Source organism: Thyridium curvatum (assembly GCF_004353045.1).
Source record: "Thyridium curvatum strain D216 chromosome Unknown NODE_14_length_560046_cov_85.173820, whole genome shotgun sequence".
NCBI lineage: Eukaryota > Fungi > Ascomycota > Sordariomycetes > Thyridiales > Thyridiaceae > Thyridium > Thyridium curvatum.
In genome coordinates, this window is record NW_022156769.1 from 117,971 (window position 1) to 144,146 (window position 26,176).

Sequence of the window (26,176 nt, forward strand, 5' to 3'; positions counted from 1 at the left end):
GCGGCTCCCGGGTTATAGAGCAAGGTTCACATGGCAGGAAGAGCTAAGCGTCCGCTTCATAGTTCAGGCTGTCGGAGACAGAACAAGGATGCGAGGTTCGTCGCCAACACCAAGAACCCACAGCCGGGGATGCATCGGTACTGTCGGTGCAGTTGATGTGTCTGGAATAGGGGGGAGGAAAGAGGGGTACGGAAGAATGTTTGAACAAAAGACTCAAACTGCCGACACGATGCCCCTGGCGTTTATGCGAACCCACCTGCAAGAAAAGCCAACCTTGGGCCAGTGGTTTGGTTCTCATATTGAACCAGCTCTGAACAGTCTTTTTGTACTTGACGCCGCGACAAAGGAGACTGGCGATAATCGGCAAGACTGATGGATGAAGAACGACAAGCTCCCTGTATTTTACTAATTACCTGCCCTGTGTCGCTCACAATGGAATCCACTGCCTAGGCCTTACTAACCCGAGTTCTAGGCCGAGTGTGGCCACCCAATCCGCGCTGGTCGCTCTCTGCTTAGGTACTCCATACAGTGATGGATGGTGGAGTCGAGCCCACCTGACCCTCGACACCAGCGCCAACCCCACCTGAAACAACCCTTGTCGTTACCCCAATCCGAGGCGATAAGCTTCCAAGGTTGCCAAGATGGTGGGGGAAAACAGCCCGCTTGACATCTGTGATAAGCCAACCAGCAGCTCGAGAGATAGCAAACACGGCCAGAGTGGCTGATGATGCAATGAATGGATCAAGTAGTAACGCTGTCTTCTTCACGCGTATGGACGGCTTGACGCGGGGGGGCGAGTTGTCAATCTCACTCATTCAAACCCATACACTTCTTCTACCCACGGTTTAACTATTCTGTGGCTGGCAGCAGTTGACGTAACGCCTGCCCGTCAAAAAGATAAGGCGGGTGAGCACTCTCCCTGGCCCGCGCCCTACCATAACTTGGGTTACCTAACTGACGTCCCATCGCCACCTCCAGGACACCGAAACGTTAATAAGTGTCTGTATATTAGTTTCCTGGAGGATCTAGGTGAATGGGTTGCAATTCCGTTTGCTTCTCTCTGTCTCCCGGGAACACCCCCCCTTGACGGCCCTGCTCGAAACCATGGCCCCCAGTGCCGTCTCGCCAGCGCCGGATCCCGCTGGTTCCATCGCGTCCCTGACCACGACTTATAACGACACTCTCCGTTTCTACCTCAATGGCACGCGCGTTGTGCTCGACGAGATCGACCCCGAGGTGACTCTATTGGAGTATCTGAGGGGGATCGGTCTGACCGGGACCAAGCTGTAAGCCTCCAATACGCGCGAAACCTCTTGTCTCAATCTCATCGCCATATATGCTGACAAGAGACCTTCAGCGGCTGTGGCGAAGGCGGGTGCGGCGCCTGCACGGTTGTCGTCAGCCAGTATAACCCAACTACCAAGAAGATCTACCACGCCAGTGTAAATGCCTGTCTGGCTCCCCTCGCCAGCGTTGATGGCAAGCACGTCATCACGATAGAAGGGATCGGCAACGTCAAGAAGCCCCATCCCGCGCAGGAGCGCGTCGCCAAGAGCAACGGTAGCCAATGTGGCTTCTGCACCCCTGGCATTGTCATGAGCCTGTACGCGCTGCTCCGAAACAACGACAGCCCTGGTGATCATGATATCGAGGAGGCGTTCGATGGTAATCTGTGCCGCTGTACCGGCTACCGCTCGATTCTCGATGCAGCTCAGACATTCAGCACCGGCAAGTCGTGTGGGAAGGCTACCACCAACGGCGGCACAGGCTGTTGTATGGAGAATGGCAATGGCGCAAACGGCGCCGGCGGTTGTTGCAAGGCCAAAAGCCTTGAAGATGGCCAGCCTATCAAGAGATTCACACCGCCAGGCTTCATCGAGTACAACCCCGACACAGAACTCATCTTCCCTCCCTCACTTAAAAAGCATGACTTCAAGCCCTTGGCCTTTGGAAACAAAAGGAAGAGGTGGTATCGGCCAGTGACTGTCGACCAACTGCTAGATATCAAGAGCGCTTATCCGGATGCCAAGATCATCGGCGGCAGCACCGAAACTCAGATCGAAGTCAAGTTCAAGGCTCAGAAATACCCCGTCTCGGTCTTTGTGGGAGATATTCCCGAGTTGAGGCAATACTCTTTCGAGGACGACCATCTTGTGATTGGAGGCAATGTCGTGCTGACAGATCTTGAACACATTTGCCTTGAAGCTGTCGAACACTATGGCAAGAGGAGGGGCCAGGTCTTTTCTGCTATCCATAAGCAACTGAAATACTTTGCCGGTCGACAAATAAGAAACGTCGGCACCCCAGCTGGAAACCTTGCTACCGCGTCGCCCATCTCTGACCTCAACCCGGTATTCATGGCCGCGGATGCTGTTCTCATCGCAAAGTCGAAAACTGACACGGTCGATATACCCATGTCGGGTTTCTTCAAGGGCTACAGAAGGACGGCACTGCCGCCGGACGGTATCATTGCGGCCATCCGTATCCCCCTTACACATTCGAAGGGGGAGATTTTCAGGGCCTACAAACAGGCTAAGAGGAAAGACGACGACATTGCCATCGTGACGGGAGCTCTGAGAATTCGCCTGGACGCTGCAGGCATTGTCGAGGACTGCAATCTAGTCTATGGCGGCATGGCTCCCATGACAGTAGCCGCAAAATCCGCCAATGAATTCCTCAAGGGGAAAAAGCTTGCTGACAAGGAAACTCTAGAGGGAACTATGAACGCATTGGGGAGGGATTTTGATCTGCAATTTGGCGTTCCTGGTGGCATGGCATCGTACAGGAAGTCGCTTGCTTTGGGGTTCTTCTACAGGTTCTATCATGATTGCATGCTGGATATGAAGGATGCGAGTGACGTTGACACACAAGCCGTTGAGGAGCTGGAAAGAGAGCTTGCCACCGGAACCGTCGACGAGAGATCTACAGAGGCATACCAGCAAGAAATTGTGGGCAAGGCGAATCCGCATCTTGCTGCACTCAAACAGACCACGGGTGAAGCTCAATACACGGACGACATCCCCCCTCTCGCCAACGAACTTCACGGCTGTTTCGTGCTATCCACCAAACCGCACGCCAAGATTCTGTCGATCGATTATGCCCCGGCTTTGGATCTTCCCGGGGTGGTCGACATTGTCGACAAGAACGACGTGCCGAGCCCAGAACTGAATCGCTGGGGTGCACCCCATTTTGAGGAGCTATTCTTCGCCGAGGACAGGGTTTTCACCACGGGGCAGCCCATTGCCATGGTGTTGGCAACATCCGCGCTCAAGGCTGCCGAAGGCGCGAGAGCCGTCAAGATCGAGTACGAGGAATTGCCAGCAGTCTTCACCATGGAGGAAGCCATCGAGCAGGAGAGCTTTTTCAAGTTTTTCCGGGAAATCAAGAAGGGCGATGTTGAAGAGGCGTTTGAGAACTGCGATCACGTCTTCACGGGCGTGACTAGGATGGGTGGGCAAGAGCACTTCTACCTCGAGACGAACGCGGCACTCGCAATCCCGAAACCTGAGGATGGTGAGATGGAGATCTGGTCCAGCACGCAGAACTGTAACGAAGCGTAAGTTTGCTGACTGACCACGCCCCCTGCCACAAGCTAGCCGAGTTTCTGACCATGTCTTGTAGACAAACGTACGCTGCTCGAATGCTGGAGGTCCAGGCCAACAAGGTCGTGGTGAAGGTCAAGCGGCTGGGAGGAGGCTTCGGAGGAAAGGAAACCAGATCTGTGCAGCTCAGCACAATCCTCGCCCTGGCCGCGCAAAAGACCAAGAAGCCGGTCCGCTGCATGCTCACTCGCGAAGAAGACATGGTAACCTCGGGTCAGCGACATCCATTCCTCGGCAAGTGGAAAGTGGGCGTGAACAAGGACGGCAAGATACAAGCGCTCGACCTCGACATCTTCAACAACGGCGGATGGTCGTGGGACCTCTCGGCAGCGGTATGCGAGCGCTCCATGACGCACAGCGACGGGTGCTACCTGATACCCAACATCCACGTGAAGGGGCGCATCTGCAAGACAAACACCATGTCCAATACCGCATTTCGCGGGTTCGGCGGCCCTCAAGGAATGTTCATAGCGGAGAGCTACATGTCCGAGGTGGCCGACCGGCTGGGCATGCCGGTCGAGAAGTTCCGAGAGATCAACTTTTACAAGGACGAGGAGCTCACGCACTTCAACCAGGCCCTCACCGACTGGCACGTCCCCCTGATGTACAAGCAGGTCCTCCAGGAGTCGCGGTACGACGAGCGGCGCGAGGCCATCGCCAAGTTCAACGACGAGCACAAGTGGCGCAAGCGCGGCCTCGCCATCGTCCCCACCAAGTTTGGCATCTCCTTCACGGCGCTCTGGTTCAACCAGGCGGGCGCGCTCGTCCACATCTACCACGACGGCTCCGTCCTCGTCGCGCACGGCGGCACCGAGATGGGCCAGGGCCTGCACACCAAGATGACCATGATCGCGGCCCAGGCCCTCGGCGTGCCCCTCAACAGCGTCTTCATCTCGGAGACGGCGACCAACACCGTCGCCAACGCCTCGGCCACGGCGGCCTCGGCCTCGTCCGACCTCAACGGCTACGCCATCCACAACGCCTGCACCCAGCTCAACGAGCGGCTCGCCCCCTACCGGGAGAAGCTCGGCCCCGCCGCGCCCATGAAGGAGCTCGCCGAGGCGGCCTACTTTGACCGCGTCAACCTCTCGGCCCAGGGCTTCTACAAGACGCCCGACATCGGGTACACCTGGGGCGAGAACAAGGGCCAGATGTTCTTCTACTTCACTCAGGGCGTCACCGCCGCCGAGGTCGAGATCGACACGCTGACGGGCACCTGGACCTGCCTGCGCGCCGACGTCAAGATGGACGTCGGCCGCAGCATCAACCCCTCGATCGACTACGGCCAGATCCAGGGCGCCTTCGTCCAGGGCATGGGCCTCTTCACCATGGAGGAGAGCCTGTGGCTGCGCAACGGCGCCGGCGCCGGCAACCTGTTCACGCGGGGCCCCGGCGCGTACAAGATCCCGGGCTTCCGCGACATACCGCAGGTGTTCAACATCAGCCTGCTCAAGGACGTCGAGTGGAAGGACTTGCGCACGATTCAGCGGAGCAGAGGCGTGGGCGAGCCGCCGCTCTTCATGGGCAGCGCCGTCTTCTTTGCCATCCGCGACGCGCTCAAAGCGGCGAGGGCTCAGTACGGAGTCGTGGCCAAGGTCGGTTCAGACGGTGCGGAGGAGGGCAACGAGGACGGACTGTTGCGCTTGGAAAGCCCGGCGACACCGGAAAGGATCAGGCTTGCCTGCGTAGACCCGATCATGGAGCGGGCACGGGTTGTACCCAAGGAGGGGGAGAAGAGCTTCTTCATCGCTATTTAAGACTATGTCTCGATCTTTTCCACGTATGGGTCTGCCAGGCGCGTCATTTATTTTGCATTTTGAGGTAGTAATGAGCAACGAACGATCTTCTGCATGCTAGTCGCGATCACTCCGTCGTCATTGTCCAAGGGGAGAATCAAGCATCAAGCTTGAGTGATGTGTACTTCTTGTGCAACATCGCTTCGAATTGCCCATCATCGTCGCAGTATCGAGCCAACATCATAGCTCGTTCGGCCCATCGGGTGCAGCTCGTGTTGTCGCCCCCGTGATACCACTCAATGGCATGGTTGTACGCGGACGCTGCGATCCATTCGGTGTCCTCCCTTGCCATGGGGTGACCAGCCTATGATTGCCGGTGCCTGTTAGCACATGTAGTTGATGGTTTGTTCGGTTTCATACCTCGAACGCTTCACCGGCCATTGCGACTGCTTTGCCGAGCAACTCGAAAGCCAGGTCATCTCCACGAGGTAAAATGGCCTGGAAGAGGCATCGGACATACTTGGCGAGTTTCGCCGCTGTGAATCCTTCAAGACTCCATATCTCGTCGATCAGAGCTCGCATTGCGGAATTGAGCTCTTCATACTGGTCAGTCACCAGCAGTGGAGTGGTTCAGGGTTTGAGCTCACCTTTTAGAGGAGCATGTGATCGAAGTAGACAGTCGGCCATGCCCTGGAAGGTCACCAGACTCTTACAGGCAGTCGCCTTTCGTATAATTTCGACGAGCTCGGTCCATTCATTGAGCTGTATAGCACCCTCAAAGTCGAACATGAAAAGGAGCGACTGCTTACTCGAGAGGTCCTTGACAACCATGCTATCAAGTTCTTCTCCGTGCGCTTGCATCTGACTGTCGAAAGCTGCCACATGATGTCGCATCTTCAAGTAGTCATCAACTTGTTTCTCTCGGTTATCTTGGGACCTCGCCAAGGTAACTAAAGCCGAGGCGGCCAGGAAATGACAGAACAGAGCTTTAAGGGCCAGATCCCCAGCAGTCTCTGAAGGAAGATCCGAAGGAAAATGTTCTATGATTCCGATGCACGCATTCAGTATTCGAACTATATGACGAGCGTCCCAATCAGACAATTGTCTGACAGCGATGTTGTAGGCATTCCTCGAGAACCATTCAAGTTCGTGGATATCGAAAAGTCGGTTTCCTTGGGAGTCGATTACTTGTCTCGAGATTCCCTCAACAACTGGTTTCTTGTGAGCCTTGGCATTCCTTTTTGCTGTCAATTTGAATAATCCTTTGCACCTACCCCTTTCAAAAGCCTCACACATACTGTCCATGACCAGGCCATAATTACCTTCGGCGGATTTGGTGAGGAGAGGACTTGAGACTCGAATCATGCATCGAAGCAAAGCAGGCAAATGTACTGAACCTGGCCTTCGAAATTCGCACCCATCTGCAAGCCTTTTCAGAGCAGCGATGGTACAAGGAGTGTTATTGGCCTGCTGTGCCTCTAAAACACAAGCGTATAGATATTCGGGATTAGTCGTCGGCACGCTGATACGATCGAGACACTCAGAGGCCAATTCCTGGTCACCACTTCGAATTGCCACCTTGAACAACAAGAATCTGGACGCCGGCTCTTGTTGCGTGGTCTCGGGCATCGAGTAGAAGACTGCTCGTGCGCTGTCCAAATCATTCTGGCTGAGAGTACAGAGCAAGAGCTTTCTGTGGAGGTCAATATTGTCCAGCATCTGCCCAGATATCACTGTTTACCTTTCAATTTTCGCCCTATTGAGAGGTTCTGCACTGTCGAACGCCCGGCACAGCGAGAGTTTACACCACTTTAAGGCCAGGTCAAATTCGCCAGTGCTGTAATGTGATTCAATCTTCTTCCACGCCAACTTGAGGACATTAGCTTGTGAAGGCTGTATGATCCCAGGAGACTCACTGTCTGTGCCGCCGTCGTGGCCTCCGCACTCAATGGCTCGGTCATGCTCTGGAAGATCTGCTGCGCTTCCTCAATTGAATCAAGGGAGTCACGTTGACTTGTAGTCATCCACATCCGCATAATTACCAGCTTCTCAACCCAAGAACGATTCTCATAGCCCATCAATTTGACAAGGAACTCATCCAGGATTTGACATCCCAATCTGGGACACTTATCGTGTAGCTTCTGGATGTGGTGTCTGAGCAGCTCGTACTGTGGTTCCACAAAACCAAAGCTCTTTACCATTCGTCGGAGGATGCCGCAAAATGCTTCGCCGTCAAAACTTCCTTCTGGTGATTTGTTGAGCAGCTCCAGTCTAAGTAAGAGAACCAGTGAGTGATTCCCCATTTCAGTCTCCAGATACTCAACAACACGCTGAGCCTTGTCGAATGCAAGTGGTGTATCGAGACCGAGCAGCGCAGTGACGGTAGCCTGGGAGACAGAGAGGCGCAACTCGAGTGCATCTCTGGACAAGTCCTGCAAGTTCTGCCGGTCAATGATATCGTAAGACCTCTCGAGCCATTTGACAGCCATCTCGTAGTCCTCCCTCTCGGAAGCGGCCTTGCCTATCTCAAACAAGACATCTGCAAGGTATTCGGCAGATTGAGGATCTAGAGAGTCTTTCAGGGTTTCGGCCTTCTGGTACACGTGCTCTGCGATATCGTGTCGATTCTCTCGCCACGCCTGGACCTAGTCAGATTGGGTGAGCAGAATCGCGGGATTGGCCGGTCATACCAGAGCGACTCGGAGTACCAGACACTCTGCCTCGAGACGCTTGCATTCCACAGTGTCTTCCTGCTCTGACGATTGCACGATCTCAGACAGACGTTTTTGATGATCCGTTGCTCTTTGCAAGATCAACAGGGCGTGCTCAAACGCTCCCTCATCTATGCCGAGGTTAGCTCCTACAAGTCAGCTTTAGGGTGTCTCTGTCTCTTTCTTACTTATGCATGATCTCCCTACTTTCAACGCTGGTTTCAGTAGCTGAAAAAGCTGGGTCGCAGTGGTTTCATTCTTGGACCATCGTGCGGCATCGAGCAGCTGAAAGGCAAAAACCCGCATGCTCAGAAGCAAAGCCTTGTGAGCAGTTGCTTCCTCATAGTGATCATTATTCTCGCGTTTCAGTCGTGTACACGTATTCCAAAGCTCTGTTCCCAGGTTATCGAGTTCTCTATGGCCATATGCTTCGAGGCGTGCTGTTCGAAGATCTTGTATGTTGTCCTGGATATTCTTCCGCAGGGCATCGTCATCGAGTAGATCATTCTGACGGGCATTCAAGCGCCGCTGAATGTCCTTTGCAAATGCTAGAGGTGTCGTCAGGGTCATTCCCTCAGATAATATTGTGTCATGATTATCACGTACCAAGCAGTGCCTTGAGACGCTGCTCGTGTCCGGTGGCGCTCGTGCCTGGCCGATGGCTGCGGCCATCCCCAACGGGCATCTCGAGACTTGCTGGAATGGAATGAGAAGGTGGTGCTCCTGGGATTGGCTCTCAATGCTGAAGGTTTGTTGCAATACCGAGAGCTTCGGAGGTTGTGCCGTGATCAAATCAACATAGTTATTCCAAACGTGAACTGGGACGAGGTGGGAATGATTCGCTATTAGAGTGGGACTGAATGGGGAGAGACACGTCCAGGAAGGAACCAAAATGGCGCTGTTGTCCCTCCTACTTTCTGCAACAACCCAACCCCTCTCTCTCGTTCCTTCCTTTGGTGAACACAAACGTCAGAGCCTATAAGCAGCGTGGCAGACGTGGTTTCCCCAGATGACCTGTCGATGACTGGATCTGAGGGAGCCGGAATCCATCCCAGAAGCCGGTCCGAAAATGCAGCAAGCTTTTTACAATGTCGAACATGACATTTCCCCAATAAACCCCAACAAACAAAGACCAATGTGACCAAGCGACGGTGTCCGGGACGGGTATATATATACGTATGTACTGATTTATAATGATCAAGAACAGCTCAAGCTGGGTCATGAGGTAGGAAGTTGCCGACGATCAGACTGGGACTACGAGAACGGGAAAGGCTGGTTAGAGCAGGACTCCATAAAATAAATAGAGAACGAAGTAATATGCTTACATTTTGTGATCGTCTCGTCGGATTTTGAGCGAGAAGCAGCACTTCACGATGGGATCGTTGGACTTGTCGTCTGGGTTTTTCAGCGAGCATGCTGTCAGGAGCGTATCGTGCGCCGAATCAAAGGCGATCGTGCCAAACTCTTCCCAGTACCTAACCATCGATTCTTCTGTCAGGATCTCATGGAGCGCTATCTTGCCCTGGGCGCTTGTTAGCTTTGTTGCTGCGGCTAGCGGTTGTGGACGTCGCTTGGACAAGGTGTGAACAACTCACATCTCGCAATTGCTCAACGGGGACGTGGATCAACTCGGCCATCTCCTTGTTGCCTCGGAAAATCTCGCCTGTTCTCCTCCAGCAACAAGCAGGGACTGCCATGCTGGCGAAGACGCGGTCATATTCCATCAGCGTCTTCTCGAACCACATTTCGACGTACACAAGCTCCATGTCGGTGAGCGCTTGCATCTTCTCACGGAATTTCGGTCGAAACCTGTCGAGTTGGCGCTTAATCCTCTGCTTCGAGGCGGCCGCGACCATGTGACTGTCGAGATAGGCATGAAGACGCGCATAGCCCTTGACATAGTTGAAGGGCTTCAAGAGACCAGCCTCGTATTTTGCTTTGAGGACGCGATCCATTCGGTTCTCCGGGGTGTCGTTTCCGTCGGGATCAGCCGCTTGCAGGTAGTACTCCCTGGCTTTGTCTATTGGGACAACGCTGCCCGGCCGCGAGATCGCCCTGGCGTGTTCAGAGTTGGGAGGGCCCATTGCACCGGCAGCCAGAGCGCCCGGCGGGAGCATGCTACTATTGTTGTTGGTGTTGGCGCCCGGAAGAAACCCTGTCACCATGTCTGCCGACTGGCTGTTCCGCGCGAGTTGCGTTTGGTCCTCGGACAGAAGCGCGCCGTCATCGAGAAGACTGCTGTGAAGAAAGTCGTTCAGGAGGTTGAACTCATTGCTCACCTCGGGAGCAATCATGTAGTTGGGGTGGAAATTGTGCATGTCATGAAAATGATTTTGCGCCGTCAACCACGCATCAGAGAAGCCGGCAACTATTGATCCACAGGTATCACGCCCTCAGCCACTTGTCTGCATTTCAGGGATGGTGGGAAAGGGGGCAACAGGGAAGAGGCCTACATTGGTTTGCATTACCGGTGTTAATGGCGTTGGGCTGGATCCCAGTGACAGGCGTTGGTTGCACAAGCTGCAGCGGATTACTTCTGCCCAGCGCACCTGCATTGAAGGCAGACTTGGACGCCTGTCCCGCACCAGCGTCAAAAGAAGGCGGGCCCATGGCGTTGGCGGACTGGTCTATGGAACTGCGAATGTCGGACTGGGACGCCGATTCGTCCACAGTCGAGCCCTCGAGCACACTCTTGGTCTTCTTGGACTCTGAATCGCGCGGCTCATCATGGCATAGGTGTCCAATATTTCTTTTGATGCATCGTGTGCATGGCCGCTCCTGTTGCGTGTGGATTCTTAGCACTGATTTGCCCCAGCTGAGCCGGTCCGCCAAGGAGGCAGAGGGGACGGCCAAGCTGGCAAAGGATGGGTGGTGGAACGTACAAGATCGCATGTCATATGCTGCGCCAAGGCAAAGTTGGGAGATACGTTAGCCCAGAGTCAGACCAACGATATCCCATATAGGTTCTTGGTCGAATACGGCCTGCAACGATCCTCAAAGGGAGGCAATAGTATTGCGCCAGGCCGCGGAAAGGAACCAATTAATCGCTGAATTGGAGGCGTCGGATGACTTACAGATCGACGACAATATACGCATGCTGTAGGAACGCGAACGCAGCGTTAGCCTAGAAACAAGGGTTCCGAAGGGGCAGCAGGGTCGGTCTGGCCTCGACGGCCGGGGCCCGGGCAGAGAAAGAGACACACCATGATTGACCTTGCGCCGCTTCTTGGGCGTCTTGTTATGGTCGTCCGAAGCCGTCGCATGGTCCTTGGGTTTAGAGTCGGCGTCGGACTTGTGCTCATTTCCATTCTTCTTCTCCATGGCTCTCTCTATCTTCGGTCACTGGAAGCACACCGGTTCCATTGGATCTGGTGGTTACGCAGTTGGGCGTCGAGGTTGTGGCCCATTAGAGGATGTTCTGCGGCTTGGTGCAGACGCGACTGGGATTCGACCGCAGGTATTCCGAGACCCTCAGTGCCAGCCCTCTCTCAATGGGTAGTTGCGATCGCATAAACTGCGCATCCAGGGACGGCCGGTCTGGTGGGAAGTGTAGCCGGGGTGATCACGGCAGGCGGCGGCAGACCCGTGGTCGTTGTATACGAGGCCAATTGCTCGGGGGAGGTCGAACCCTTGTACGAGGGAGCGGCTGACGATCGCACAACAACTCCTCTGGCAAGAAAAGGTAGAGGCTTATGCTGTCAGGGAGACACAAGCCGACACAACGTGCAGGTGGTCTGGTGTAATCGCGTGAGCGAGGTTTTGGGAAAGTCCCGGGAGTGGGCGTATGGAAGCGACCGGGAGGGGCTGGCAAATCGCAAACCTGGAGCCGAGGGGCTCAAAACTTTACTGCGGATCTGGAGCTGGGCGGAGCGAGTAACTTAGCTTGGAGGTATTCTTAGCCTCCATTCCCTTCTTTGCGCGCACCCCAGCACACCAGTAGTTACAGAGAGCACGGAGAGGCTGGAGATCCGGCGCAGAATCCCCGCCGCCATCCGGCCCAGAGGCTAAGGCAGCTGCTAGGTAAGTTCAAGCCAACTAGACACATCTGCATCAGCACTGAAGGCGATAGCTCGGGTCCTGATTGCTGCTCCTGGCAGGAGAAGGGGCGCGGTCTTGTGGAGCTAGCCTGCCTGCACCTGGACGAGTTCGGGTGACTGGATGTCTCCAGCTTCAACTAATTACTAAGTGCTAAGCCTGCAGACATGATTTGACGTAAAGCCTCACACGTGCCCAGTCAAGACTTTGAGATTTATGCGCCGGACCGCTGCATGTGCAGATCAATTCGGTAGATTGGTATCAATTGTCGAAAGCAACGGATGCAGCACTTGCTGTGATGCCGTATAAAGTATCAATCCTCATTCTTGGCTAACCAAGGAAGGACTTTTCTTTTCCGTCACAGCTCTGCCTGAGATGCCGATGTCTGCATGTGTGCTACGCTGCTACCGTCCGCATGAAGGCCCATGTGAACCGGCCCGCACTAATGCACCTCAGCGATCCCAGCCCTGATCTGCATGGCAATCAACACAGAAACGGTTATTGACGGGCAGGCACACACCAACATGTCTCGTTCTTTGGGACCAGTAATGATTAGCTGCGGTTACTGACAGCTCGAAGCCCTCGCGTTGTGAAAGCCCGCCCCTTCGCAGTCGCAGTCGGAAACGCAAACGAGTCATGCTTCTTCAAGTAGGTAGCAATGGCATTACCAAAATGGTTGATGATGCAGGATGAATTACACATATGGAGGGTGTTTTTACGTAACGACCAGGCTCAACCCATCTTCCCTTGAACGTACGGGTGGCCGGCGCTCAGCCCGCCATCGACCGCCCAAGCCTGACCGTTGACATAGCTGCTTTCGTCGCTCCCCAGGAAGAGGGCCACGCGCGCAATCTCATCGGCATGGCCTCCACGTTTGAGCGGGTTCAGCTGGCCGATCTTCTTCTCCGTGCCGCGGGCCCGCGCAGTCTCAAAGACAACTGCCGTCATGCCCGTCTCGATGAGGCCGGGGCACAAGGCGTTCACCCTGATGCCCGTGCCAGCGAGCTGGTATGCCATCGTCTGTGCCATGCTCACCACCGCCGCCTTGGACGCCGAATACGGCGTGGAGCCAGCATTGGACCGGAGCCCAGCCACCGACGCCGTCATGATGATGCTCCCAGAGCTGACAGGCTTGTCCGAAGAGGTCTTCTTCATGGCCGGGACGGCATGTTTCGCAGCAAGGAATGGCCTAGAGAGGGTCAGTCATGCCACACAACCATATTATTATAGGTTCGTATCGTAGGGGGAAGAACCAACCCAAGCGTGTTGACTCGGAGAGTCTGCATGAAATTTTGTTCGTCAATGTCGGTGAACGAGGCATGAGCGCCAACAATGCCGGCATTGGCAAAAAAGACATCCAGTCTTCCGTATCTGCTCAAGGCGTCGTTGATGACGCCCTTTACCGCCTCCTCATCCGCAGCATCGAAGCGGCGGGTGTGGACTTCGACGCCTCGGTATAGAGACTGGATCTCCCTCTTATGGGTTTCTAGGTGAGTCTCATCGAAATCGCACAGGTACACAGCTTTTGCACCGTTTTGAGCGAATTGATGCGCAGAAGCACGGCCAATACCGAGGACCGAGTTCGCTCCTGTGTCCAGTCTTCAATTAGGGACGACCTGTGCGCAACTCACACCAGATACACGTACCGGTGATAATGACGACCTTTCCACCGACCCTCAGGCCGTTGGAGGCCCCTGCGACATGCTTGATTCTGGCAATACCTTCAAAAGTGTCGTTGTTACCCGCGGCTGGCGCTAATTGCTGGCCTATGGCTTGCAATCTGCGCTTCGCAGCGTCCGCCATGCTTGTACGAAAATGGGTGAGCGACCCTTGTTGCTGGGTTCTTCTTGCGAAATGCAAGGGGCACGAGGAACTAGAGAAAATGAGCAAATGTCGAACACAAGACAGTCGCAGGCTGACGGATCGAGATTGATCGTCTTTGGAGTCTCGAGTCTTGAAGTCTGCTCTGTATATAGGGAATGGGAGCCGAGGTAGGTTGGGTCAGCTTCCCCACATGGACAGTGGTAAGACGGCCTCTTCCCCGCAAGTAAGCTTGACTGTAAGCGTGATGACTTAATGCTCTCCAACCTGTGGTGCTGACTCCCTCAATAACGAAGCTTGTTCTCATAAAGGTATCCAAGAATTATATACCCAGTGGAATTATTGTAGCTGGATTCCAGGGCCCTTCTACCTCTTTTTCTTGTCCGAATGGCCGCGTCGAGTAATCCTCAGACAGGCTCAAATACATTCTACATGTTCCATAGCTGGATCTAGGCCAAGTGGATCACCACGGACGGCTGCCGTGCATTAGTGGGGATTTTCTCCAAAGGGCTTTTAACCATACCAGCTTCGTGAGCTTGTAGCGTTGTCCTGTCCAGTTGTACGGACACCACCGATCGCTCAGCACAATGGACCGGGCGAATAAGGGTTGATCGAGTATCACTCCCGGAGATTGCCCTGCCATCCATCATGCAGCCTGACCGCGGGTCGCATCGATCGACCTCGAAGAAACAGCTCAACCCAATCTCAACGGCAATATCAGATTGGGCGCAGCGTCTCAGCGGATATGCGAGCGAGGAATTAGATCATGATCTGAACCCTCTTGACGTAGCTGGACTGGTCAGCTCGGGACCAAAGAGATGGGTTCTCTATGAACCTATGGTGCTGCTGCCCAGCGGCAGCTTCACTTCCTCACAGTGGAAATCAGTATTCGCCAAGCTCGGCGAGGTCCAGAGGACCGCGCTCTACAGAGAGATCCTGAGCAATGTATCGCTCAAGACCCAAGAACGTGTGACCCACCTCGCTGTCAACGAAGGCATTCCACTTCACGTCGAGTCCGACACAAAGACTCAGGACCAGGAAGTGGAAAACATCCTGCGAAGTCCCAGTGGGCTCCGAATGCTCTACGGAGATTTTGGGCCTACCAAACCAGATGCGCCACTTGACGAGGCGTTCTGGGTGTCCACGAAACAAAATGGCATATATCAGACTTGGGCCCCTCGATGGACCATGTTCAGCCGAGGAAATATCAAGGAGAAGGCGCGCCTGCTCTCCTTCCACAGCCCGGATGAATCACACGCAGAAGAAGTCATCACCGCACGCCGGACTCGCACCAAGTTCATGCTGAAGGATAAGTGGGCTGTCGACCTTTATGCAGGCATCGGATATTTTGTCTTTTCATACGCTAGACTTGGCATGAGAGTTCTTTGTTGGGAACTCAATGCGTACAGCGTTGAAGGCTTAAGAAGAGGTGCTCTGAAAAACGGTTGGACCGTCCGTGTCGTATCGGGAGAAGCTCTCGAACTCCCCACTGCAGAACTGATTTCCGGTGGAGAACGCATTGTGGTCTTCTTGGAAAGCAATGCCAGGGCACTCGGTCGAGTCCAAGAGCTGAGAGAGACTCATACCTACTTCGAGGCGCTCCATGTCAACTGTGGCTTCCTGCCCTCAAGCGAGCCCATATGGCAGCCATCGCTAGAAATCGTGGGTGACGGATGGCTTCACCTGCATGAGAACGTCGGAGTTCGTGACATAGAAAACCGCCGCAAGGCGATCCACGAGCAGTTGACTCAGTGGACCGGGGCTGATGAGCGCGATAGACGCTGGGTCGACGTTGAACATGTCGAGCTGGTCAAAACATTTGCCCCAGACGTGTGGCATTGCGTCTTTGACGTATATGTTGCAAGGTCTAGAATAAATTAATATTATACATATACTGCGTTACTCGTCTCAATCGTGTCACCACACTCGCCGCACTGGACGACTCCATTACTGCCTCCTGAACTTCATGGGTACATTTGCGAGAACGATGGACTGTTTCGACATGGCTTCTATGCGTTCTTGCTCCTCTTCCATCTGCTCATGCTTCTTGAAATGCTCGATATCTTCGGGGTGTGTCAGGTCCTCAAGTTTGGTGTTCTCGTCGTGATACCTAGTCACAGATTTTATCAGCGGCTGTCTGGCCCGCAGACCGCGAGGGGTGGATGCTCACTTCTCCCAATGATGGATCTCGTATTCATACTCGTCATCTCCATGGTGTCCAGGCCCATGGCCGAAGTCCGGAAGAGTACCGCCCGAACCGAGAAACTCGACCCATTCCTCGCGGGTGATCCTTCCGTCACCACTCTTATCAATCAGGCTCATGATCTTTTTCGTGATCTCATCCTTGCGCTCCTGGGAGACGTGCTTGTTAGACTCGTCCATCAGGCCATAAGTACGCAGGATCTCCTCGGGCTCCCAGTTGCCGTCGGTGTCGTAATCGTGTAGGGCGAAGAAGGAGGCTGCATCGAAATCTGCGGCGTGGTGCTCCTCTGTATCAAACGGTAGATGGATCAGCTACGATTCCCTTTCAAAATCAAAGTTGAGGCCAGGGGTGGGCTTCGCGTGGGACGCTCTCCTACCAGCCATGTGCTTCGTGATCCAGTTTGCGCTCTCGTCGACAATGGGCTTTTGACTGCCACTACCGTGGTCGCCATGCGCCCAGGCCAGGCCGACAAGGCCGGGTACGAGAAAGAAAGCCGCGCGCATTCTGTCAATGGGTGTTGACTGGGATCTTCGGGAGGATGGGATGCTATGGTTGGCAATGGAAGGCTGAATATTGCGTTACGTCCCGTCTTTCAACTGATCAGCCCGGCCTGGTCAGTCGCCAGGTGTGCACGGTACTTGTATAAGCATTTGTTTTAGCGCTAATTCAGGGGCCGGCGCTCACTATGGAGGCCTGTGCTTTTTACTTTTAGTATGACGACAGATGGAGGCGTGGAGCTAGTTACAGCTTAATTGTCCAAGTCGCGTCTCTTTGGGCCAAGCGCGTCTTTCAGTGGACATCATTTGCGTTATCGATCTCGACCTCAAACTCGACAACTTCACATGGGCTTTGCTAGTCAGAACAGGCCACTGCAGTCATCGCAAGGATGAATCGCACCATCGAGCAGACTCTGCTGTCTCTGCTCCCTACTCAAAATGCGGTTCTGCCACCCACATTGGTCGATCTAGCGAGTTCACTGCTCGTGCAATCTCGTCACCGTGCAAGCACGTTGAAAGCCGAGGAGGAAATAGCGAGGACGTATGCTTGCGCACATCTCGCCTGTGACAGGTAAAGTCTCAATGTTCCATCCTCCATTACAACCGCTGCTGACACTTCAACCCCAAGGCTCAAAACATCATTGAACCTACCTCCAATCGACCCGCGACCGCCCATACAGCCTCGGATCTACAAGCGACTCTACAATCACCTCGATAACATTCTCCCCAGCTCATCGCTGAACACTTCAAGGAACGGGCGAGTACGAACCCCCAGCTCCAAGGTTCTAGAAGCACAAAGTTCGCCATTTTCCCGGCCGTCTGCATCCAAGGGCACCCCCTCAAAGGGTAAATCCCTAGCGCAATTCCGCAATCCGGCCGTCTCCAGGAATGCCACCCCGTCCAGCATCAAGTCTCATAGGGTGTCTGGAGGCGGCTCACCAAATGCCCTTCCGGTATGGGTGCGCCCGACTGCTCGTTTCGTGTGTAAGGAGTTGGACCATGTGCACCTCGGGCCTACTGTCATGGCAGGGATGCAGGCGATCTACGCTCCCCAGGGGCATAGAACAGACGACCAATGGGTTCATACCCACCTGACGGAGCTTTTGGGCTCAATATACTTCTACGTCGCAAAGCAAGCAGACGATATCGAGGAATATGACAGGGATCAGTACAAAGCGGCTGAGAACGCAATCATAGATGCCCTGAATAAGGCGCGACATGCATTAGTGGGCTCCAAAAATACTGAAGAAGGCCCAAGTGCGTGGGAAGGGTGGTCGGACGTACGGGCGAAGCAGCTCCAAAAAGCTCTAGTCATGGTCTCTGACCGCAAATGGTTAGAAAGCGATTGGTTCCGCGATATCGCAAACATCCATGGGAAGGTGGACGGGGATCGTCGAGATGAGAGCAGAGACCGGTTCCCGGAAGAAGGATCCGTGCAGCTTCGAGGAGCCGATACCATGTTCCAGGACAGGTACGACTTTCTTAGTGAAGCCCGGAGGAATGAGAGCAAGCTCTGGAAAGAAGAAATCATGCGGAGGATTGAGGAGCTTGAAAAGGCTACTTCGGAACCTATGGACATCGATCCGTAATTCACTGCGAGGGCGATTGGCACGAATGAAACGAACGATTTTTACGAAGCACACCATGGGTTACATTGATTCATCTTGATTTACCTAATTCCTCCTTCGAAGGCCTCCCGACGAGGCTTGCAGCATGAATGCAACATCAGAATGCGCTGGTTTTGCTTAGGCACCAACCTCCTTGAGACTCTTGACAGTATCAATGATACACTTCTCAAAGGGAATCCAGTCGATGCCAAGGATCTTATCCGTTTCCGAGGCATCGTAGCTGTATCTCTTGTCGTCAGGCGGCATCTCCCCACCCTTCTTGTCAGGCGAAGGCAGCTTATCGGCGTACTCAGGGAAGTTTCTCCTGATGACCTCATAGATGCCTCTATTGCAGAAAGATCCGGCTGTTGTGAACAGACGCTTGCCACCAGCCTCGGGCAGCTCAATGCCTGCTTTGATGTGCGCTAGAGCGCAATCGCGGACATCGATCCAGTTGAGCGCAGCGCCTGTAGGAGCAGGGCCGCTCTCCTTCCACTTTCCTGTGACACAGTCCGCAACCCGGGCGTTGCTAGTGTTGATACTGTCCAAGCTATTGAGATAGTGCGCAACAGGCCCGATGACCAATGGAGGATTGATAGTAGCCAGCTCGAACTTGACGTTGTTGGCCGGATCCTGGACAAATGTCCAAGCTGCCTCCTCGGCAAGCTTTTTGGACGCACGGTAGGCAGTCGCCTTGCTGTTGTGGATGTCCTTGATGGTCACCGGGTTCCAGGATGATTCAGAGAACACCGTATTGGGGTCCTCAAGATGGTCCTCGTGGATGATGGCGGCAAAAGACGATGTAATGACGACCCTCTTGACGGATGGGGCTGAACGCGCGATGGCCTTGAGGATCGATGTCGTGCCAATCAAAGCAGGATCAATAAGCCCGGTTTGAGGGTCGTCTGACTCCCCGAATTAGGTCAGCGAGCTTATCCTTGAATAAAGTCTGGGCTGGGCCTGATGCGGTGTGTGTGCTTACCGAAGTTAAAGTGAAAGGGGGAGGCAGTGTGAAGGACAACTTCAATGCCAGGCGACTTCACAACTTCGTCGAAAGCATCAGGCTTCGCGATATCCGGAACAATGACCACCTCGAGGTCATCTCCAGGGTGCGCCTTTCGAATCTTCTCGGCCTTCTCCTCGCTTCTGACGGTGGTGATGACCTTGTGCCCCTTCTGGAGCAGCTGGTCCAGGATATGAGCTACACATGGATATGTCAGTCCCAAGTACAGCAGTCAAGCATAAGACTACATTCTCGTACATACCAGCAATGAAGCCAGAACCGCCTGTACTCAGACATGATTAGCGAGCTGTTCTGGTGACGGACATCCCTCTCTCACGAGGATGAGCGAAACCGAATGTGCGTACCTGTCAACAACACCTTGGTCATGATGAATACTGCTGCCGCTGGGGACTTTCTCAGATTCTAGACTGAAGCTGTTCGATCGGTTACGTTCGATAATAACCTCGGGGCAAAAGGGAAGCGCTTTGCGATAATGCCATCACCACAACCCCCGCCCACCGCCCACCCCAAGATCCACTTTGCCCGGCCGCCGTGGGGTAGTCGATTTGAAATCCGGCTCTTCCTTCTCCTCTCCGGGAATAGCACACATTTTGGAGGACACGAGTCGGTGCCGTCTCCCATCCTTGCCCTGACAGCCCTAGCATAACAATCGGAGTGTACAAAGCAGGGCTGTTGGATGAGCGACGAGACTGGAGTTGCTCGGCGTAGCAAAACACCAGATGATTTTATCTACATTCCACAACCTGTCACTTTCCCGGATACTGGCGATGTCACACTGATCTCATTGTGGTCTCGTTCGGACTGGGCAGTTTCCTATGGATGCGAACTTTGTAGGCTGGAAGCCTCATTACAATGTCCAAGTTCTCATTTGCCAAGGGCCTTCAGTACTAATATCTGTAAACAGAGACAGTGTTGCCATTGCGGTAGCTTTCACAACTTAAACAAGCTCTCGCGAACAGACTCGTGTCCCCGAGGAAGACGCTTCGGAGAAATGGGAGGCGCTTTGTTGAAGAGTGCATTGCCCAGTAGCCGCCCGCTGCAGGCTTTGTACATCCGTTCCTGGACTTCTATTGAACTCTAGAAGCTTTGAGCGGCGCCGTAATATGTCAGAACAACGTTCTTGACAAGGATTGTCAGCTCATCTGATTCTCGGGATCGGAGAGATGCAGAGAACTTCCACCTCATCCATGTCAACCATACGAAAAGAGCCTGGCCAGGGGTCAACCAGCTGGCAAGGGTCATTATCGGGATTTCGTGAGGTTGGAATCTGATTCGTGCACTCGATTTCGCTGTGCAACATAGGAAAACCCTTCACGTGCATGGCTCGTGAGATGAGTCGGCACTCCAAAGCTGAATCAACACAGAGCCCTGGTCGAATGCGAGGACTCGAGGTCGCTGTCCGCAGTCGAGGGTGAAACCGTACCACAGGACTGGGTCAGAAGTAATGCAGGTCTCATCAATGTTGCAACCGCTCGTACTTGTTCGCCTACGTTGTCAATCCATTGGACATTGGAGAAGCGGATCTCCGTCTGGTGTTCTCTCAAGTGCCCATCAGACCTCCTGCTCAATCTCGTACGTACACTCGCAAGGTATTCCTAGAAGGGACAGCCCCCGGTCCCATCTTTGCATCCACGGAGAGCCATTCTACTGATGGCTGGTCTCGGAGATAACTGTGTTGGTGTTCACATTGCTCACTCGGCGAGACTCCCGGCCATGCTACCAACTCGTGTACGTGCCACCTGCAGGCCATCTGCATCTAGTTTTCGCTGTCTTCCGGCGAACAGAAAAGACGCGGCAAACCGGCATCAACACCAATCGTTTCGACACAGCTACCTTGTCCCTATTGATCTCTACGCCACAGACCCTAGCCATGTTCCAGCTCAGCAGCAAAGAGTGAGTTGCCAACTCCTGTCCCGCGTCGATGGCTTTTGGTGCCATCTACTGGGCAGAAGGGCTTCATCACACGTTAATTGAGATGGCCTTGTTGAACAATTTAGGGAATTCAACACCTGAATGGCAGGGAAGTTCTCTGTGCCATCTGAGGTCGGGTTTGTCGGGAAGATCTAGCGACTCCTGTGGAACACGGGTACATGCAGAACGTTGACATCGTTGATCTGGTTTCTGGCCACTTGCTATCATCTGAAGACGGAACTGTACAGACAAGTGTAACTCCAGATAATGTGTAATGGCCAGTTGGTTTGCCCTCGTTTGACAAGCACCTTTGGCCCTTGTTCCACCCAAACACTGTCCCTTCGCCGTGTACTATGACAGCCTTCAATATATCGATTCAGGATCTTCTCTATTCTCCAAGAGAAATGGTCTTTCTTCCAGCTCGACGACTTCTACACATTCGGTTTTTCGAAAGGTTTCATCCTTGGGCCAGATCTGCCAACACTGAGCAAGGACCGGCGGGCTCTGTGCGCCATCATGGAAATTATTCAACTCTGATATCCATCTTGTCAAATCTCATGTCTCTCGTTAATGCTACGTCATTCCCCTTGGAGTCACTCGCTTCTACAAGACGGTATCGACAAGCTTACAAACAATATTCGTAGACGACAAGTCTGGTACATAGACTGCTAAATTCTACTCAAACAAACAGGATGCAGAAGTCTTACCGCCGTAGTCTGCCACCGAACGCTGGGTGGGCGCGAAGGGATGATGCTCAAAGATGCATCACTCGTTGCGGTGAGGCCTTCCTCCGGACATTCGAAGCAGAGCCCGACAAGTATTTTGAAAATATCTGCCTTGCTCTTACGACAGGGAAGCCAAACATGAAGTTTTGGCCGTTGTATTGGTGCGACTCGTCTTATTGTGGCGTCGCGATTGATCAACAAGTGCCAGGCGGTCAGGATCGTGAGTCGTCGACCTGGACTCGAAATCAGTCTTGAACAAGTCCATATGCTGACCCAGGCAATAGCAAACGTGGATATGATTATCACCAGATGTAAAAAGTAAGCGACACTCTGCTCGTCAGGAAGTCTTGGTGCTCATGTAACCTTCTCAGCATCGGCCACGAGGGTATCATCGACCCGGGTCCTCTTCCTTCAGGCTACTCGTGCGTGTCAACATCAGGAGAGGAGCAAGAGCACCCCGGGAAACCCGGCTTATGCCGGGCATTCATAGATGACGCCAAATTTTCTTCTATCTCATCAACAGCGGGTGCGAGAGCCGGCATCGCCACCTCAGTTACGCAGAACATGCTTGTAACGGATACTGCGCGCCCAGCAGCCTCTTCAACAACCGGTGCCATCAGAACAGCCGAGACTCACCCACATTCGGAAGGTCATTCACTTTCTACTGGCGCCAGAGCCGCCATTGGGATCGGCTCAGCTTTGGGAATCATATTCCTGATTTGCTTGATGATAGTGGTCCGGAGACACAGACGCCGGATGTCGCGCCGTCGCCGTCATGGCTTCAAGGAGCTCTTCGGAACGACACACGGTCCCACAAACCCTCATGGTGGCTCACCAACACCGCTCATACCGCCAGCTTTGTCAGCGTGCAATGACATTGCACCTCTCAGCCCGCCCTTGAGGCTTCGTGACCGCAAACTTCTTGCTTCGGTGTTGAGGCCGGGCAATCGGTGTCCCTCCCCGCCGCTGACCTCCCTTTCGCCGCCGCACAGTCCGATACAGAAAACTGAAGTCTCCTTTCCTCGCTCCCCGATTTGTTCTCCGTCGAAGGAGAGACTGTCGCCCCGGCAAGAGACGGTCAAATTCAGGGATGATACAGCGCAACGAACCATCACTCAGTCAAACGCTTCCACAAAAACAGCAAGCTTCGGCAGTACACTCACCTCTGTTTCGGCTCCGTTCGGCTCATTCTCGAGAAATGGAATCAACAAACCCAGAAACCGGGACCGGGCAGGCCCAATCACGACATCAGCCCACACAAAAGCCCCAAGTCCAAAGCGTCCACCCCGACCCCTTGAGTGGCCTTTCGACGCGTCCACTTCAGCCTCGTCATTGGCGATACAGGCAGTCCCACCGGTGTCTCCTATGGTGTCGCCCCCCGCTTCACCTAACGACTTGTATCCATACACGGTGTTTAATACGCCGCCAATTTCCCCAGTCAGCCCCATTAGGGATACGCAGCGTCATGGCGTCAGAGGGCAGTCCTGCGAGGATCTGTTCAAGCTGTCTGGGGACGAGAAGAGAGAAGCCTTGGGACGTTCGCCTATTCGGAAGAGCGAATCGGCTGGCGGTTCCGCTCGTGCGATAACGGAGTAAAATGAAGGAGATCGTGATCCACCTGCTACGGATACGGCCCCTTATCTCACAGGGAGATCCCGGAATGGGGCCACGGTAACGCATCAAAAGGACTGAGAACTTCTGGTGGGTGCGTCTCGAGGGTGATACTAGTTAGTAATGCTGATATTGCTATTGTGTATTGCTTCAATAGGTGTTATCTTTCCTTCTCAAGGTACTCGTCTCGGGCTGGGCTTAGAAAGTGGACAACAGGTTATGGACAAGCACTGCGCGGGTATCTCATGAATGGTTGAGAGAAGTTGAGCTTACGGTACCTATTATGTCTTGGGAAGGACTATTACAGTAATTAGAAGAAGTGCGTAGTATGAGCGTCCAAAATGCGTCCAGACATTGTTTCCGTTCTCTCACTGATCTTGCTCATTGCTGAAAACTGGATCTCAGAAAGGGGCCCATCATATTCTTCCTTCAATTGCACCTACAATCTTCAACCTGTTTGACTCACTTGGGTCCTCGGTGTCCCTACAATCCAAGTCGTTCTATTCACTTAGCGTCCAGTTGTGAATGTCTGATCCGTACATTGTTCTGCCCCCCTGGAAGAATTGGTGGAACCTACGAGCCGACGTGACTCCAAGACACAGAGATCTGAGCCGAGGTATTAGCATAAAGTGGCTCTAGGAGTGGAATAGACTGATAGGAATGATAGCAGATTTCCATTCTCTCATATAACCTTCCGTGCAAGGAGATGAGACCAAGGAAGCGGTCCGCCCTGACAAGATACATTGGAGGAAGGACCGCTTGTCGGCTAATGATCAGGCAATAAAATACATCGTCTGGTGCTATGAGATGGAAATGCTCACTACAATACTGTATCAACACCACAGGCTGAGGCCGCGAGTTGTGATCAGGACACAACGAACAACTGCTAGGCCGACTGATCGGGGTCCATCGAGATCGTGGAAGCAGTTTCACTTCCATAAACATATCCGACAAACCTTGCCGACGGGAACAGGGATTGTTCCAGGCTCTCAATCAGGTTCCCAATTCACACCACAGAGGGTTATCCCACTACCTAGTAAATCTGTGCAACATGTTCCACGTGGCGAAGGAGATATTGACTGCCTCATTGGGCTCATCGGGGTGAGAGGATGCTTTGGACCAGAGACCCTCGGTAGAACGGCACTTGATTCATGTGTCCTGGGCGGGTTCTGAGGCACTCCGATGCCGCTCCTGCTCCTAATCACGCTGGAAGCCCAAGGACCTGGACGAGCAAAGAAGGAAATACTCTTCATGATGTGTAGCGCGATCTTTACCTTCTAGACAATGTAGCCTTCGCAACGCACCCCATGATATGGTTTGGGGGTTGGGAATCCCGGGAATATGAATAAGCTCACGCAGTCGCCAGTGGCTTTCCCTGCTCCGGTCCAGATACGTGGACCATATCTTACTCTGATCTCGACATTCGGAAAGACGGGAATCTTTTGTGGAAATGATCATCAAACTTCTAATGGGAGAAATACGATACTCTCACTGGAGAGGTAACTGTAGATTCAGAGCTATTCTCGTTCGGATTGGCCTGCGTGAACTCACGAATGTCTTTATACTGCGATCCCTAGAGACTCCTCCTCTTGACATGTAACTACTGCGACGGGACGGAAATCTAGCCGGGTCTAGCCAGGAGAAGCGGTAAATCATTCAGTTCAGTGCCATGAGAAGCTGGATGAGCTCAGAGGGCGACGCAGACTCGTAGAGTACTTTCTCATTTCGCGAGGCTGCTGAAGGACTGAAGGCCAATGGCCTGTTTACTTTGATGCATCTAGAAAAAGAATCATATTGATGACCTTTGGTTTCCATGCCGCAGCCGAAGGCTCCCTATACAGGCTTTAAGGGTTGCTTTCACGAACAGACATGGCCTTGGAAAGTAAGCCTAGATGCGGCTAAAAACATGGCAAGAGACACATGAAGATGATAATGAAACTGGGCTGTTCAAGACCACGACATCTTAAGATAGCTAGGTCTTTCCAAGCAGCACTGAAACTAGCAATTGAGATTCCTTCTAGTCATTGTCTACTCATCTATGTTCAAGCACAAGGCTCCTCGCATGGCGAGGACATCGAGCTCGTCATACACCGAGATAAGAACTAAAAGGCCCTAAAACACCTCCTGTGGGTTTTGGAAGAGATCAAAATAGACAATATGAATGCGCAAATCAATGCAAGTGTGTATATTGAATCTCTTTCAAAGTCAAAAAGAAGAATGCCCAACTCCAGCTGTAAGCCTGTGTAAGCCTGGCGGATTCAGGCCAAGATGTCGCGGCAACTGATAATTCGAGTGAGGTTGAAGAGGGATAGCCGTTCTCAACCTTGCGCTTCTGCGCACAGATCGCTTCTCTGCGCCTCTCCTAGACATCCATAGGCAGCGCATCTGGCTTCCAGTTTTTGAGATGCCCAGAGTACCCTCAGAGTCCAGATTCAGTCCAGATCCATCTAATCTGGACACTTGCCCGAGACAGTTCGTGTCGAACGGCAAGAAAAACGTCCCGTTTCTCCTGCAGGAACAACTGTCAGAGACCTGCGGGCTTCGCCACTAGTGTCTTCCAGATATTGGCAGATCTTTAGGAAGATCGTGAAGGCATGGCAAGGACCTCACGAGGTTCGCCCGTCCGCCCCGTGGCACGGCGCTTCCCGTGTAAGCTGGGGTAGGGATCGTCCCCAGCCCGCAGGTGCAGAGGC

General features: G+C 53.5%; 8 protein-coding genes across 8 annotated transcripts; 4 read left to right on the plus strand and 4 right to left on the minus strand.

Annotated features, from left to right (window-relative positions):
* Window positions 1-1,104: 1,104 nt before the first annotated feature.
* On the plus strand, window positions 1,105-5,359 carry E0L32_003240 (uncharacterized protein; the record flags this gene model as incomplete). Its single annotated transcript, XM_031137519.1, has 3 exons — window positions 1,105-1,286; window positions 1,358-3,556; window positions 3,622-5,359. The coding sequence occupies 3 exons, from the start codon at window positions 1,105-1,107 to the stop codon at window positions 5,357-5,359; spliced, it is 4,119 nt and encodes a 1,372-aa protein (XP_030998833.1).
* Window positions 5,360-5,495: 136 nt separating this feature from the next.
* E0L32_003241 (uncharacterized protein) lies at window positions 5,496-11,370 on the minus strand (the record flags this gene model as incomplete). The annotated part of the gene is made up of 13 exons (XM_031137520.1): window positions 5,496-5,702; window positions 5,759-5,934; window positions 5,986-6,582; window positions 6,637-7,031; window positions 7,080-7,207; window positions 7,255-7,977; window positions 8,029-8,180; window positions 8,238-8,597; window positions 8,656-8,741; window positions 9,375-9,571; window positions 9,645-10,417; window positions 10,503-10,757; window positions 11,253-11,370. The coding sequence occupies 13 exons, from the start codon at window positions 11,368-11,370 to the stop codon at window positions 5,496-5,498; spliced, it is 4,167 nt and encodes a 1,388-aa protein (XP_030998834.1).
* Window positions 11,371-12,816: 1,446 nt separating this feature from the next.
* On the minus strand, window positions 12,817-13,887 carry E0L32_003242 (uncharacterized protein; the record flags this gene model as incomplete). The annotated part of the gene is made up of 3 exons (XM_031137521.1): window positions 12,817-13,273; window positions 13,342-13,672; window positions 13,731-13,887. The coding sequence occupies 3 exons, from the start codon at window positions 13,885-13,887 to the stop codon at window positions 12,817-12,819; spliced, it is 945 nt and encodes a 314-aa protein (XP_030998835.1).
* A 666-nt stretch (window positions 13,888-14,553) lies between these two features.
* E0L32_003243 (uncharacterized protein) lies at window positions 14,554-15,786 on the plus strand (the record flags this gene model as incomplete). Its single annotated transcript, XM_031137522.1, has 1 exon — window positions 14,554-15,786. The coding sequence occupies one exon, from the start codon at window positions 14,554-14,556 to the stop codon at window positions 15,784-15,786; it is 1,233 nt and encodes a 410-aa protein (XP_030998836.1).
* Window positions 15,787-15,852: 66 nt separating this feature from the next.
* E0L32_003244 (uncharacterized protein) lies at window positions 15,853-16,611 on the minus strand (the record flags this gene model as incomplete). Its single annotated transcript, XM_031137523.1, has 3 exons — window positions 15,853-16,015; window positions 16,076-16,394; window positions 16,485-16,611. The coding sequence occupies 3 exons, from the start codon at window positions 16,609-16,611 to the stop codon at window positions 15,853-15,855; spliced, it is 609 nt and encodes a 202-aa protein (XP_030998837.1).
* A 383-nt stretch (window positions 16,612-16,994) lies between these two features.
* On the plus strand, window positions 16,995-18,194 carry E0L32_003245 (uncharacterized protein; the record flags this gene model as incomplete). The annotated part of the gene is made up of 2 exons (XM_031137524.1): window positions 16,995-17,176; window positions 17,234-18,194. 2 exons carry the CDS (start codon window positions 16,995-16,997, stop codon window positions 18,192-18,194), a joined length of 1,143 nt encoding a protein of 380 aa, XP_030998838.1.
* A 156-nt stretch (window positions 18,195-18,350) lies between these two features.
* Window positions 18,351-19,602, minus strand: E0L32_003246 (uncharacterized protein; the record flags this gene model as incomplete). Its single annotated transcript, XM_031137525.1, has 4 exons — window positions 18,351-19,117; window positions 19,195-19,413; window positions 19,478-19,498; window positions 19,581-19,602. 4 exons carry the CDS (start codon window positions 19,600-19,602, stop codon window positions 18,351-18,353), a joined length of 1,029 nt encoding a protein of 342 aa, XP_030998839.1.
* Window positions 19,603-21,839: 2,237 nt separating this feature from the next.
* Window positions 21,840-23,468, plus strand: E0L32_003247 (uncharacterized protein; the record flags this gene model as incomplete). The annotated part of the gene is made up of 3 exons (XM_031137526.1): window positions 21,840-22,092; window positions 22,157-22,190; window positions 22,244-23,468. The coding sequence occupies 3 exons, from the start codon at window positions 21,840-21,842 to the stop codon at window positions 23,466-23,468; spliced, it is 1,512 nt and encodes a 503-aa protein (XP_030998840.1).
* Window positions 23,469-26,176: the final 2,708 nt, after the last annotated feature.